Genomic DNA, 15,648 nt, shown 5'->3' on the forward strand with positions numbered 1-15,648 from the left:
GTCGTTGCGCTCATACTTACGTAAAGGTCCTAGATGCTTCCCCTCAGGAGCTGCCTGTGATGTCTGAGTTTATTACAAAAGCCTTGGCAGAGTGTGGGAGGTGTGGGATCCAACTCCATCACGTGCTGTAAGTGCACAGATGGCAGTTAAAGGTTGCCTATGAGTACCCCTGCCCCAGCATGTGGGATATTTAGTGCTTAATGGCTATCACTGATTGAGACGGAAAATGAGATTTTGCTGTATGCTAATCAGTTTTTGTCCTTATTCGAGGCTTAGTCCGACCGTCCAGATGTACGTGTTGTTTAAACATCACTCTTTTACGTAACTGCGGGGAGTTGTAATGAGAGTGCCAGGCTCAAGCTTAAGAGTGATTTTTACCTGCTTTGATGCAGCATTTCATTTCAATAAAAGTTACATAATATTATCTGGATGGCACCTACAGGCACTGAGAAGTCTTTGAGCCCTTTAAATTTGATTTGCAGAAGTCTGCCCCCGGGTTTCATATTGTTTATAGAAATGTTCATCTCCAATTGCACACTGGAGATGTTCAGCTAAGTTGCTTCTGTGGTTTCAATCAGAGTCGTCAGTGTTTTTTTTTTTTGTTTTTTTTTTTACTTCTTCCTGCCAGAGAAACACATTTATCTAAAATGAGCATCTGACATTTTTGCAAAAACGCTATTTCATCCAGTATTCTGTGTGAAATAGCTGATGAGAAAGACTTAAACTGTGTAAAACTCAAATGACTTTTCAAAAACCCGTGTGTCTGACTCTACCAACGTGGTCTACCTGATTACAGTCAGAGGCATTTTGGTCTGTTCATAACAACCCTTAGAAAACTGAAAAAGAACCAAGAGTTTTCAGAGTAATTCTCCATTTGCACAATTGTTTGGTGATGCGAGACCATTACCAGAAGGGATCCTGCATCCTGAGACAGAAGGCAAATCTTTAGTTGTCCTCTCTCTGCCGATTGCTCCTGTTTGTGCCGACTGGGAGTCCCACCATTTAAACAGGTGGCTATGTGGTATGGTGCACAGTGCCTCGCCTTTTTTGACATCACATTTTCACATTTTTTTACGGCAGTTTATTCTTCTTTCTGTAAATATTATTTGCGACTGAAAGAATTATATGACAGTATTGATATGTCCGAACAAACATCCCCAAGTTTAGTCACAGCCTGTTGTGTCTAAATATATCTTAAATATGCTGTATGTCCAACCTTTTGCCCAAAGCTAAAGGCAGAATTCTTGAGCTACACAGGTTGTCAGTTCTTGTCTATCATCTGCTCATCCACTGTGTTTTCTTGCCACGTTTCTAAGCTTAGATTCTGTGCGCTCTGGATAGAGGCACAACTTCTGTCGCTGTTTTTACTTGAAATGAATGTTGTGATGTTTAGTGCCTCGTTTTCCTCTACAAATTCTGTTTCGATTTTGGTCAAATCGCACAATCTTTGTTCATCCAATCAGACTATTTGCTTCTAAAGGTCGTAGAGTCATTCAGGTGCTTTTTTGACAAACGCCCAGTCGGCTGTCATGTCCCTCTTATTCATCTGGCCAGTCAACATATGATTGCCAGTGCTTATGGTTTTCTTTCTGCGATGTTCTCCACGAATGAGCTCTGGATCTCTTCATGGTGGTCACTTGCTTGTCTGTCACCTGTCCTACCAAGGCCCTACTTTCCCTCAGGACTCAGTTGAACGTGTTTGATGTTGAATGTTGTGGTCTTTATTTTCTTAATTCACAAAATAACAAAAATGCATCAGAAATGTGTTTCTTTAACACTGTATTTCCATGTTTGCAAGACGTGTGACAGTGGAAGTTAAGTAGATGCTATTTAGTGTGAGTAAATTCAAAATGCTAAAGTTTAACTTTAGTCCTGCTCACAGCAGTAGAATTGAAAAGTACTTTTTAATTTCTATTTCTTTCTTTTTTTATGTCGATCAGTGACTAATAAGCCCCAGTATTGTTTTAGAGATCACAGAGAATAATAGAGAGCTTTTGAAACTTTTAACACTGGTGTCATGGCAGTATTAATAGTAAAGTCTGGCTCAATAGTGGTGCAGTGATTATTAGTTATAACAAATAGGGACAGGTGGATGTTTGCAGGGAGACACTGCAGCCATGTAAATATAGCCATGAATGTGCAGTTCAGGAATGTGACTGGGATAGCAAAGACTTTAGAGGTTACACATTTGGAACTGAGTCGACTGGACTGAACCTTTCATACTGTCCATGCATAAACACGGGCTTATAATATATATATATATATATATATATATATATATATATATATATATATATATATATATATATATATATATATATATATATCATATGCAGCCTTTGGTTTGGTATGTAGATATATTTCCTTAATTTTCAGCTCTTCACTATAAACTTAATGAGGTACTGTTGTATAACCAGTTATGACCAGAAAATGAAAGAATCCAACAGAGCACTTTGCATTATTGGAAGACTCCCGACAGACTTGCAGTGGAAGTGCAGTACAGAAGCTGCTTTACCCTCTTGCATGTTAATGACTTGATTCAGATCCATACTTTAGGGTTACTTTGACTAACTGGCCACTTGTTTGAGGGAGGGTACAAAGTCCAAAGTCACTTAGAACTGGAACTCAGAATTGATCCTTTGTGATAACCCGTTCATCTAATTTGAAGAAGACGATTGTTTGAAATCAGGCTCATACTCATAGATTTTCAGTTTTATTTAAATGAGCTTTGGAGCTCATTCCCCTGTAGCTTCAATCGCAGTTGTTTTTTTTTATTTTTCAAGTAAAAGTTCATCAGTGTGCTTCATAGTTGCACATTTTTATTTCATAACAGCAACTTTAGGTACAGGGGTTTATTCAAAGTCCATTACCAGGCTACAAATGCTCACTTTCACGTCAAATGTGAACTAATCCGCTGCTGGAAAGAGTCTGTGACGAATGCACCGTTTCTTTTTTGAATGACTGTAGTGCTCAGCTGTTGTTCTTAGAAATCCCCAAGCTTTTTTATGGATAAAACTACATGATCAGGACCAGATTATGTCCAACAGGCAAACCTAATCTTTGATACTGCCAGCCTCAACTCGAATGAGTGTCTTACTGCACTGGAAACATCACTAACTGAAGTTTTTTTTTTTTTTCATCTTAAATGCAAAAGTTTGTTTGTCAATGACAGAGTTCCCTCTTTCGTGTAAAAAAATAATAACAAAAGTTAATCATTTAAAAAAAATAATAATAATTTGATCATGGCACTGGAGTGTGTTGTGCATTTGGTCCACAATCCAGATGTGAAGTTCTGACAAAGGAAATGTTTTTTCACTAGATAATTCTGGTTAAATGAACTTTGACATAGCATAGAGTTCCTTGCCTTTTTGTCTTTACATCTACTTTCTTACTATTATATGTCTTTTCTGTACTGTGTCTTGTCTCACATTCCTCTCCAACATTGCCATCAAGGCCGAGGCGTGCGGAGCGTCATGTGCTCTCCTTTGTGTTGTGTAGCCTCAGGATTTGTCTGTGTGCATCTAGGCTTTTATGATGATTTCCAATTTGGCCTATAAGACAGTGTGCTTTTGTACTGCCTCACAGGAAATTTCACTGCTTAATTTATGCAGATTAAATAAACACAGATCATCGGAAACCTGACAGATATAAAATTATTTTGGGGTGGAACAACTGCGCAGTGGTTCTTACGCCTATGGTGAATTGTGAAATGAGAGATCAATTACCAGGGTCCAAATTTGACAACTGACAGGGACCAAATGTGGAAAATGGCTGTAAACATAATTTAAAGTTGCAGAGCTGTGTTTTTCTGTGTAATGGCTGAGACTAATCTGACCCTCACTGTGCGCCACACCTTCCGTGAATCGGATGATAGCAACCTACTGTTTCTGAAGATTGGTCTTCTGTGAGAGAAAATGGGCTTGGATAAAAGGAATGGTTGCATCACACCAGACGTTACAAAAAAAAAAAATATATATATATATATATATATATATATATAAATATAAGCATGTGAAAGAAGAGCTTTAAAAAAGGAGCTCAGAATAGAATGTCAAGCTGATGTTATCCATTCAGAATAGTTTATTTGAAGTGGTGATAAAGATGAGTTGCACACAGAAAATTGGTCAAATATTTTCCGAAATATCCACATGGAAACTGAAAAGAAAAAGGAAAGACAACAGTTATCATTTGTACCCTTTATTCATTTATGGAAAAAGACCTTTTATATACATTTTTTTTTCAGGGGTTGTTTCCCCAGTGTTGTGCATTTTCACAGTTTTAAATATTTGTCAGAACCAACACGTTTTCAAGTATTCATGTAAAAGTCAAAGCTGAACAAAAGTACACATTCTGTTTGAACAATTTCAGTGCTGAGTTTCCAGAAAACCAACCAAACAAAATGAGAAACACACTCAGTAGCTCACGTCAACTTATGTGCTACATTTTGGGGTTATATTTGAAAGACTGAATTGTTTTTCCAGACATAAAAAGAACAACAAAAGTGAACAGACATATGGAGTTTTGTTTTTTTTCTTGGGATAAAACCAAAAATAAAAGCGAGAAAATGAAGCCAGGAGACCAATGTCTCATGGGGAAGAAAATGACTACATAAAAATGTAAAGCAAAGGTAGCAGCCCTCTGAAGAACTGTAACGAAGTGGGTTTAGGAGAGGAGACATCCTCTTACTTGGCACAGCCCTACTAGCGTGGCTACATCTGTAATGTTTCTCTGGAAGAGCAAAGATTAATTCAATTAAAAAAAACAGCAGAAGACAGGCCAGCCAGTAAGTGCCGAGAGGTTTTTCGACTTCACGTGCCTCCCACAGTGTCTCACTGCATAGTTTTGGCATTCTTCAATATTGGCACGATTTGCCATCCGTACAACAAAAATAATACAAACAATTTTACGATTTTTTTTAAAATTTTGCTTTTCTGTGGCTTAGTTAAGGAAGCATCTCTGATGTTTACAGATGTGAACATAAATTACACCTGATTATCACACATATAATGTTTATAACAGATTGGGACACACAGAAGACACTTGGTGTCGTTTGCCTACAAAGTAATATTAAATCCTTTTGATAGTTGACAAGCACACACTCAGTGACTTTAACACTCCGGTTTGCCATTTTGAATATTACAATGTTAAACCACAAACCGCAAATCACGACCCGCCCCTGAGCAAACAGGTGTGTGTTGTGCGTATGGCTTCGTAGCTTTCTGCCATGTGTTCAGATGGTCCACGTGTAGGCCTGATACACGAGTACACGCTGCCAATGTGACACTGCTGTGACAATCAGATACCATGCCAGGCCTGCTACTTTCCCCTCAGGGTATTTTTTTGTATGTTTGGGGCAAGCTCGGCCCCTGTTGTCTGACAAGGACATAACCTTCCTACATCGTGTCTGTGTGTGTGTTTGTGAGAGAGAGAGAGAGCGAGAGGAAGAGTCATGACTCAATGACAACAACCAAAGCACATCAGTGAAATTCCCCGTCCTGTGTACGGTAAATCCCATTAGTGGGATCTAAACACACAAAGTGTGTCAAAGTTAAATTACATACATGAGGACCGGCTCGAGTACTATCCACAGCATCCATTGGTCACTGCAGGATCTTACAAAGCAGCCCATACATCAAAAGTGGCCCAATGCAACAGTATGTATGTTGAATGAAAAGTCACTGAGTTCATAACACAAAGCAGCAGCTTTCTGTAGTCTTTAGTGCAAACCACAATTTGAAACAACTTGTGGCTGACATTCAAGTCACTCTTGGAAAATTTCTGTGATATTTTCAGCCAGCAGCAACATCCTCGTAGATTCTGTTTGTCGTCTTTGTATTCATTCCCCCCACATGCTTGCTGCACCCTTAAGGATCATGACAGCCTTTCAGCTCTGCAGTTTGACCTCACTTAATCCTCTGCCATGACACTAACTAGCCTGGCTCGGCACAGTTCCGTTCATCTGGAATATCAGAAAGTGTGTCACAGCAGATCTAATTATGACTTCAGTTCCCCAGTAGCCTCTAAGGTGCCTTCTCCTTCACCCTTTATCGCAAGGCCCTGTGACTCAGCATGGTACAGAGGCCAAGCATAGGAGTCTACCATGTATCGGCTTAGAATGTAGTAGTTATTTAGCTCATGCCATGGAGAGATCTGATCAGTGAGCTCTGGTTCTGCTAATGATATTTGACTTGTACTGCTTTACTCTACTGTGCTCTGAGAGATCGTTATCGTACCGTACGTTTGTACATTTTCAGTTACGGGAATCCTTTTTGGTCAAGCTTGAAGAAACCTTTAAGCATTTTTTTGAAAATAAAGTCACAGCGTCATACTAAACGAAGTTACACAAACTTCTGCCGTTTTGCATCTCTATTTATGTACATGTTGGGCCGATGAGATAAGTGCTTTAATTAGAAAATCTCAGAGGTGCTGGTATGTGAATTGTGTTACTTTTGGACAGCACTGGAGTAGTTATTTCTTCTCTTTCCATGCTTCATGCTAAGCTAACCTAACTGTAGCTTCAGATTTAGCATACTAATAGCAAGAGGTATCAATCTTCGAGCTTTCAACAAGGTATTGTAGAAAAACATTTTCCCAAGTGTCAAACCATTCCTTGAAGGTGGTGGTCAAAGCAAGTTTTTTTTTTTCCTCTAAAAAGGACCTGAACCAAGTCTGACGAATCAATCTAAGGGTAATCTCTACAGATATCTATATTTGAATACATAGAATCTGTGTTTGGGGAACATTTTTGGCAGCCGTCTGGTTTGCATTTGTTGGTTGAACAGTAGTGACCAGACACTTTTGACTGGGTTTGATCCCATGTAGACAGCAAGAGATACAGAAGTCGACACAGAATCTCGAAACCCTGTTCAATGACAATGATCCTTTTTTGTTTTTCTTTTAAATTGAGCTTCCTTCAAGTGACGAAATCTTAGCTGTTATGCAGATGTCCGATGGCTTCACTGGAAAAAAAAAAAACGAATCTGCCTCAGACACTAGACTAAAGCCAACGGGTTCCTCAATTCATCATAGGGAGATAGGAGTCAACTGATCTTTGTTTTTCTACACAAGTAGAAACTGGAATTCAAACACACAGGGCTGGGGCAAGCAAAATGTTTGTAGCATCTAAAAGGGAAATACTGTGCACACAAACAATATTTTGTTCAGCTTCTTGTCTGCTTTCAAGATGGGTTTTAGTTTCCCCTCTAACTTTTCCAGATGAATGGATATCACGTTGCTGGCCGTTGATATTTAGCTGACCGAACTTGTTTTGCTCATGCGTGTGTGCCTGCGTTACATTTACTGGCGGAAAAATAAAAGAAGACGAGCCCCACATGCAGCGAGAGCTGCAACTGGCAGTCAAGAGAAGTGGGTCATCTATATGCCAACCGAGCAGTCAGCATTAAACTCGCATGCTTCCTGCTCGGCTTTTCAGCCCCAGCAGCGGATAAAGAGTAAGAGAAAAGGAGAGGTGGAGGCAGGGGAGAGGGAATGCTGTTGTAGATAAAGATTAGAGATGGTGGAGGAGAAGGGACAAAATATAGATAAGTGTTACTATCAGGAAGAGATCTTTGGAGTTTAAATTCCATATAAAATGGATGCTGTTATTTTAAAACAAGGCAACAATAATGAATAAAAAGTCAAGAAAAAAATCAGCCACACTAATGTCTTTGCAAGCTGGTTATTAAAATGTATCCCTTTATGTTACGGCTTATTAATAGAAGTATTGATTGTTCAGTGTGAGCAATGCAAACAGTTTCTCACTGTGGCAACAAGACAGGATGGATGAAAGAGAGAGAGGAAGGAAGTAAAAAGGGGCCCTGAGATGGAGAGATGTAGACAATTCTACAACAGCCTATCAACAAAATAAAGTGACTTGAATGAGGTCAGCTGTGGAGTGCTTTTCAGTAGATTTATCTCAAGACATTATTGCATGTTTACTTTATTGTACTAAGTGCTACGGGTGAGTGTTTGCTTCACTTCTCCACACGGAGCATCTCCTCTGTTGCATAATGCACCTGAAACGCAACACCGCTCGTTAATTTGGATGTTTAACTGCTACTACAAATAATACTGATCACGCCTGTTAGACAATAGACTCGCAAGCTCATTGCAACTAAATATAAAAGCCTTGATTTTAGACCTGGGTCTTCTTCCGTGTTATCGTTCCTGTCCTAAACCCACACAAGCCGGCACCAAAGGTCTGGAAGAAATGGGACAAATGACCAAATACTGCATTGCACTTCGTTTAAGGCTAAATTGTTTGCAGTGGAAAGCAGTGTAAACTTAAGGCAGCATGGACTGAATGTCTTGCATGTTCTTAAAAAGTACTAAATCTACTATGTCGCCCATTGCAATTTGTCTTGTAAATGACAACAACATCAAACACAGTTAAATGCACTCTCTTCCAGCGCGTAAATAAAAACACGACTGTACACAAAATTTGCGCAGCATGTGTGCAGACTTGGTCATGCACCGCACATGTTAAAAGCCTTCCAGGCTCTGAAATCCTACCATCACTTGGCTCAAATAGCCGAAATGTGTTCTATTTCATTTTTGCAATTTAGCACAGTGAGACCCGACCCATGTGTGAAGGTAGAATGGTTGCAGTTAGTTCTCTCCAGTTTATTCCAAAAGTATGCTCAAGCTCCCACCTTAAAGCAACAGCTGGTCGTTTCCTCAGTGCTGGTTAATTAGCCTGTTGTATATTTCAGTCAGTCTCTTCAAAAGATGAGAGAAGAACGTATAGGCAGAGTAGGGGTAAATAAATATCAAAGAGCTGGTGAAGAGGAAAAGTTTTTTAAAAAAAAGAGAGAAAACAAATAAGAGATGATGCTGTTTAGGTATCCAAGGCCAGACTGGTCTTTGGAACAGGTCAGTATTTGGGTGGGATGACCACCACAGGGTCACCATTCTTTGGCCGCCACATCAGCACCTGGGCATCATTGGCGTTGGGCTTGACCATGGCGTTAGGGGAGATGGGCTCATTCTTGCCCAGTATCTGAGGCTGTTCCTGGGCCACGGGTTCCTTTAGAACAGCCCTCTTACCCAGCGGCTTCTCTGGGTCCACTTGGATGTGAAGACGCATCCTCCAACGAATCGTCTGCAGAACGAGTGTCTCTGAGGTGGCCTGATTGATGGCCACCAGCCAGGTTGTGAAGCTCTGGTCACGGTGGATGCTGCTAAGCTGAGGCACGTTGCTGTCGCTGACCGGCACTCCCCAGGTCACGCTGGGGTAGAAATTGTCATTCATACTAACAGTGAATTTGCTGTCCTTCTTGGTGGGCCCTACCACGGTGCAGGTCTCTGTCGTGTTGCCGTACCATGGGTAGTTGACGCCGTCTGAGTCACTGATGGCCTGGATCTTGCCGTCACGTAGGTCAGGAAGCTCCCAACTCGACCTAGAAGTTGAACGAAGTTACAGATTATGATTTAGCATCGGGAGTGCTGCATCACAGCAAAACATGACAGCATCAAAGGGGATAGCAGCCAGCTTTACGTCAGACACAGTTCCAGCCTTTCGTAGAGTCTGAATTTTCTGATCAAGTCTTGCAGTTTGGGTCAATATTTCTTTGAATTACGCAAAAACCAAATTTATCACAAAGTGATGGGGGAAAAATGGGACAATGGGTTTTATTTAAACCCTTGAATGTGAGCAGATGGGAAACAATATGAAATGATGTTTCATTATACAAGAAGATTTTGTGTATCAGACAAAGGCAAACTAGAAAAATTATTCAACTAAGATAGATGTTTGGAAATGATAGTTAAAAATATATTTTCTTTTACAAATATGTTGGATTTCTTGACCCAACAACTACAAAAAAAAAATAGCAAAGTTGCAATTAACTAGGATTGTCCAGATGTTTTATTTGAGGCATAACAAACTAAAACCATAAGATCCTTAATCTAAAAACCTGTCCTGTTCATCACCTTCTGTATAGAAAATAGAGAATTTAAATCCTGATACTGCTTTTTCTAGAGTATCTCTGTGGATCTAAGAAGCCTGACAGTTGGGCTGTTTCAATTTTCCTCCTCTTGAGTTAAAATATAACACCATGATAAATTATTTTGACGAGCACAGCAACTGAACAATTTAAGTGACCTGGTCCCGCATCGATTTTCTGCCCACAGCGGGAAAAAGATTACCTTTTGCTCCTTGAAATAGAGATCTACAAAACAGAGGAGATAACGATGTGATCTCCGACCACATGACTTACTGCCTGCCTGCCCAGGACTCAAACTGTGATTTATGAACTCATCCAGGGGGTTAGATTAGCATGTTTAGCATGATAATAGCTGACCCTTGTAAGTGCCTGTACACATACCGGTTTGTGCATGAGAACACTTTAATATCCGGATATGGAGATCACGTGATCATTTTGTGATGACGATGCAACAAATAAGTGAATGTGATTTTTGATCTGCTGAAAATCACCAGCTTGTCTTTCATTTTGTTTATGAGGAGAGGAAGCAGAGTTGACGGCACAAAGGTGAAAATATGTGTCACCTACCCACTTGGCAACCTTAAACATGAGAGGGGTAGGCGCTGCAGAGACGTGGCTCACTTCCTGTTACCGTTTTCACCGCCTGCTTTGTCACAGTAAAGGTCTGCAGTAAGTGGTGGGAGTGTTCTTGACAGAACCGCAGGCATGATAAAAACAGTTCACCTCTTTTGAAATAAAAAAGCTACTCAACTGTCTCACTTTGTGACTCCTGAGCATGTCAGGTTTTGCACGTTGCATGCATTCATATGTGAAAAAGGTGAAAAACAATGGACTGTTGAAGGCCGAGTACTTTCAGTTACATCTCACTCAGCCATGAAAAAAAAGGCCCTGTGAAATGATATGAAAAACAATTTCCTGTTACCTATGCCTACTGACCATAAATCCTGTGCCCTACAGATCAAAATTGAAAGCTCTCTGGTAGTTTTTTTTTTTTGTCTTTTTTGAATAAATCATATAACCTTATAACTTAAGCCCCCAAACTGAGTATTTTCTGAGAGTTTGCATAACTACCATAAGAGTCTCATCAAAGCTGAACAGTAGCAGAGCTAAAAATGGCTTCTTTCCTGTTTCTGCAGCTTTGCTGCAAGGTTATTGCACATGTTTCAAGTGAACACTTGAAGCAACAAAGACATTGAAAAAATACTGTCTGTCATACCGCAGACGATAAAGACTGGAATCTATAAATCAGTCACTGCATCGCAAAGCTTCCCCGCCTGTGGGTATGTGTCTGTGTTTGTGACAGGACTGCCAAACAAGTGTGCATTACATTAGCATTTATGATAAGTGTTGAATTTCAAGAATATGTTTTCCTTGCCTTGTTTCACTCCAATATGCTTGCATATTTGCATGCCTGCTACAAAAGACAAACACTGTCCAATGCTACAGAACTGTGCCTCTGTGTAGCCCCAGGGTGCAAAGGAGAGTGATGAATGTGTGCAGAATTCTGAAAACATCATCCAAGCCCAACTCAGGAATCATCTATATTACCATCCTCAGCTGTTCTGCCCAATTACAGCGTGCTGAAGCGTTATGACCATCAAAGAATCTACTTAGCATGAGATTCTCAGCTGGACATACTCATCTCCTGCATCCTAAGAGTGGCTTTAAAAACATTTGTGAAAAACTGCACGTGAGGAATGTTTGAACTTGATATTTTTCTGAGGTTCTCACATCATTTGCCTTTGATGGGAGTAAATGTTTAAAGATTTTAATGTTGATGTGTTCACAGTAGCAGCTCTTTGGCACCTTCAAAATGAATTGACTGGTTAGTCCAAACTCTTGACTGGAACTAAATAGCTGGTCCTGACCTTGGTCCTGAGCGCAAAATGTAGAAATTTCACAATAAAGGCTCACACACTGTATACGGACCATGTTTACAGTTACTATTTCCCTACTTAGAAGCAGCTTTTGAGTAGGAAGTCTAAATGTCTCAATACACAGGTGTTGAAGCTTGACATGTGACAGCATGAAACACTGACACCTTGTAAGGAATTTAACTGAGTGTAACACTCACCCTGCACAATATTTCCCACAGTCCTTTCACTTTACTGCTCCTCCCTCCACTTGTGATTTCTTACCTTTCTTGTTCATTTTCACCCAGGAGTTAAAATGACATGGCAAGATGTAGAATTAGTGTATTTTTATGCATTCAGTGTAGAGATGTTGCAAATTTCAGTCCTCACTGGTCGCCGATCAGTGCAACATTGTGGAAAATAGATAAATATCGATTATCTGGATGTTTTTGATTGTTTTACAGTACTTAAACAATCACTCGCAAGGATTTCTCTCTCACACACAAACGCACCCACATATAGATTTGACCTTTACAAAGACACAGAAGTAGAGGCCTAATTCATAATACAGCTGAACAAAACATGCTCTGGCATACAGGGGTGGGGGTATGAGGAGAGGACTGCGTCTCTAATCTTAGTCGTGCAGCACTAAACACCGTCTTCTGCGGTGTTCACAGATAAAGCATATTTCAGATCAATGTGTGGTGGCCCAGTGCATACAATAAATAACATGTCTGACAGTGAGGAAACAGGAACAGGAAGGGATAAAGAACTGCTCAGAGAGAGCTACTAGCGCTCACTAAAGCTAAATTTTAAAGGTGAATTTGTACATGTTTGTTTTGTTAATAACCACTGATGCAAAATAACTGTATTGACATGTGGATGGATCTGAAAGGTCACAGCTATTACTTTCCATCACAATGTCCTAGTCTTGTATCTGTCAGGTTTTGCAGCCACAAGCGAGATAAGCTGAAATACTGATGAATTAGTGAAAGAATCTCACAGACTTCAACCCATTTAATTTACTTCTCGTTATTTGCTGTAGACTCTGGAAGACATAATGTTTATAATATGTATTAATGCAAGAAATGAGAAGCAACCATGGACAAATTTCACAACTCTGTGATATTTCCTCTGAAAAGTAATTTTAGCATTCTTTGCAATACGAAAACAGGAACTCAGACACTTTCACAATTCAAAAGTGCTCTTCTGGCATTTGGCTCCGAATCTTCTGGTCACTCTTTTCCGCCTGCTTAAAGAGTTTAATCAGACTCAGTTCAAAATAACGACTACTTGTGTCTCAAAAAGTTGGACAGTAAAATATATAGAAGCTATTTGTGGAATGATTCATCTCATAAAATACCTAAAAAAGAAGTAATACACATTATAAAGCTCCAGTTTGGGAATTTTAGATAAAATCATAGCTCTGTGAAGCTGAGACTTTTTCTCCATTTTTTGACACTTCATAGATTGAATCAGTGAGAAAAATCCTACTTGCAGATTAATTAATGCTGAAATTAATTGATCATTTGCTAATATTCATGAAAGAATAACATGTCTTTCAGAAAGAAAGAGGGAAATATAAAACAACAGAACAAAATATATGCCTTTGGAATTATAGAGTAATCTGAATAGTTACTGAGTTATTAGGAGCCATGACCACAACTGACTGACTGCAATATACACTTTACATACAATGGATAACTACAAACTATAACCCAGCCTTGTCTTTAATTATAGATGATCTGATTCTGGCAAAGTTAATAAAGTATAAACTTAAGTATTTGGACATGAGCCTGATCCAACACGTCATCTAAACTTGAACAAATACAAAAATAGCTCAAGCACTCACATTCCTTTGTCCCCGTATGTATTGTAGAACTCCATGTGGTTACACGCTTGGATCCAGCCGATAGTCCAGGTCTCTTTAGCCGCCACAGGCGGAACAAGGATTCGGGCATGGGCTCGGAAGTGCGGCGTCCGGTAGCGCAGGACCACGCTGGATGCCTCGTCGATGCTGGTGGGGTTGGAGTCGATGGAAGTGTTCAGCTCCAGGACGATGATACTGTCTCGGACACTCTTGGGCTTACACCTAATACTCTGGATGCAGCCCATTGCATTAAATTGCAACAAAGTCCACAACAACGTCCAGAGTTCTGGAGGAGGAGAAGAAAGACGCATGGAAACAGCAAGAGAGTCACAGATGGATCCACATCATGCTCCCCCACCCCCCAAAAAATAGTTTACCAGCACAAAACGTGTTTATGTAAAGAGCAGACAGTCTCGTGGGGGAAAAAAAAGCCATGCATCTTTGATGCAATAATGTCAAAGTAGAGGAAGACAGGTACAGGAAATATTGGCAGAACGCTTGCGTTCCGGCGAGCAAACACACCCACACCAACCCAGCTTAGGTATTATAACCCGAATTTGGTGATGAGTCCACTAATGCTTTCATTTCATTCGAGTTACTAAGTCTGTGTCTTCTAAATGTGCTCTATTGGAAGAAATTAAACGGAAGGGTTTGGCATAGGCTATTGACCACATGTGGCATCCACATGAAAGGTGAGCTTGGGGATAATTATGAGTTAAATAATTAACAAAAGTACTAATGTTACATCTTGGCGTCAGATTCCCTTTTGTGCAATTCCTAGTGTCATCCAAAGCTGATCCCTGAACTGTTTATGGACCAGTGGCTGACGCGCTGTGTCCAGCTGGTGACAAAAAAGAAATGTCGTGATGGGCATGCTATAAACGACTGGTGGCAGCTCAGAGGTGAAGATGTGGACAAGCCTGTAAATGTCCATTGATCTAAATAGCCTCCATTCCGCGGAATAAAAAGTGTGATTTAACGATTTAAGAGCGTTATATAGCCTACGTGTGCGGATTAAAGGATCGTGCAGTGTAATTACATGAGTTGTGCTCTATTTTAAGCTGATGAAAATAACATGCAAAAAAGAAGTCTACCTATGAAACAATAAACTGGAAAGTCTCCAGAGTCTTCGGCGGGGTGAAATCCCGGAGAAATTCCGAGCCAGCGGCTGCTCTCACAGTTCCTCGGTCAGAGAGGTAATTCCGTTAGCCCCTCCACACTCGCTCCCGTTATTTCTTGCCCAGGAGCTGCAGCTGATATCACCGTCCCATCGAGAGAGGTGGCATTTCCACAAGCACTAGGCGAGTTTGAGACGGAGCACCGCAACATCCAAAGGACACCGCCGGGTCAACTTCTGCGCCCATTTCGCCGGGTGCATTCTTGAATTTAGAACATAATATACATTTTTTTTTTTTTTTTTAAAAACTGTCCGAAATAAAAATAAAACGCCTCACTGGGGAGAAATGCCAGCTGTCACATACTTCGAGCGAGTCGACAGTTTCAGTCCTTTTTGAGATGGGATGCAGCTCAGCCTAAATTCCTGCACAAGCTGTCAGCTCTCCGTCCTCGTCCCATCGTAGCAGCAGCGACAGGTTCACCCCTCCATGCATTGGTCTATTTGAGCGGCCTGGGAAGCAGCTTTATAAGCATCTCCATGACGACACTTCCGGCCTGACCTGCAAGCACGCTGGGAGATGTAGGCATTCTATAGGACGTAACAAACTTTTGCTAATTTTGAGAACTCCATGAGACAAAAGAAACTACTAGCATAAGCCCTGCTAGCACAAGCTACAGCATAAGTCTCTCTGATACCTATACACTTCCAATACATTTTAAAAGTTGGTTATGAAAAAAAAGTCATTTTTAAGCTTCTAACTCTCACACCATGTCTAAGACTAAAAACTTTGGTCTGATGTTGAAGATGGCATTCAACAACATTTTTTGCATTGACTAATCTCTTTACACACGTGTTTAAAATACT

General features: G+C 40.3%; 1 protein-coding gene across 2 annotated transcripts; it reads right to left on the reverse strand.

The window, feature by feature from the left end:
* Nucleotides 1–8,559: 8,559 nt before the first annotated feature.
* Nucleotides 8,560–15,299, reverse strand: fam78ab (family with sequence similarity 78 member Ab). Of its 2 annotated transcripts, XM_072371426.1 has the most exons (3): nucleotides 14,762–15,299; nucleotides 13,650–13,953; nucleotides 8,560–9,398 (listed from the first exon to the last, which is right to left on the reverse strand). In XM_072371426.1, the coding sequence occupies exons 2-3, from the start codon at nucleotides 13,910–13,912 to the stop codon at nucleotides 8,873–8,875; spliced, it is 789 nt and encodes a 262-aa protein (XP_072227527.1). In that variant the 5' UTR covers nucleotides 13,913–13,953; nucleotides 14,762–15,299; the 3' UTR covers nucleotides 8,560–8,872. The 2 variants fall into 2 exon arrangements, with proteins under 2 accessions (XP_072227527.1, XP_072227526.1); XM_072371425.1 differs by having other exon boundaries at nucleotides 13,650–15,299.
* Between the last annotated feature and the right edge of the window lie 349 nt (nucleotides 15,300–15,648).

This window comes from Leuresthes tenuis, unplaced genomic scaffold (assembly GCF_036924035.1).
Source record: "Leuresthes tenuis unplaced genomic scaffold, fLeuTen1.0.hap1 SCAF_19, whole genome shotgun sequence".
Classification (NCBI taxonomy): Eukaryota; Metazoa; Chordata; class Actinopteri; order Atheriniformes; family Atherinopsidae; genus Leuresthes; species Leuresthes tenuis.

What these genes read in the sequence shown, in the direction of transcription:
- fam78ab (XM_072371425.1), bottom strand. Translation starts at nt 13,978, where the DNA reads ATGCGTCTTTCTTCTCCTCCTCCAGAACTCTGGACGTTGTTGTGGACT. An exon ending in ACATACGGGGACAAAGGAAT is followed by an intron (nt 9,399 to 13,649) that starts GTGAGTGCTTGA and finishes TTCAACTTCTAG; the next exon opens with GTCGAGTTGGGAGCTTCCTG.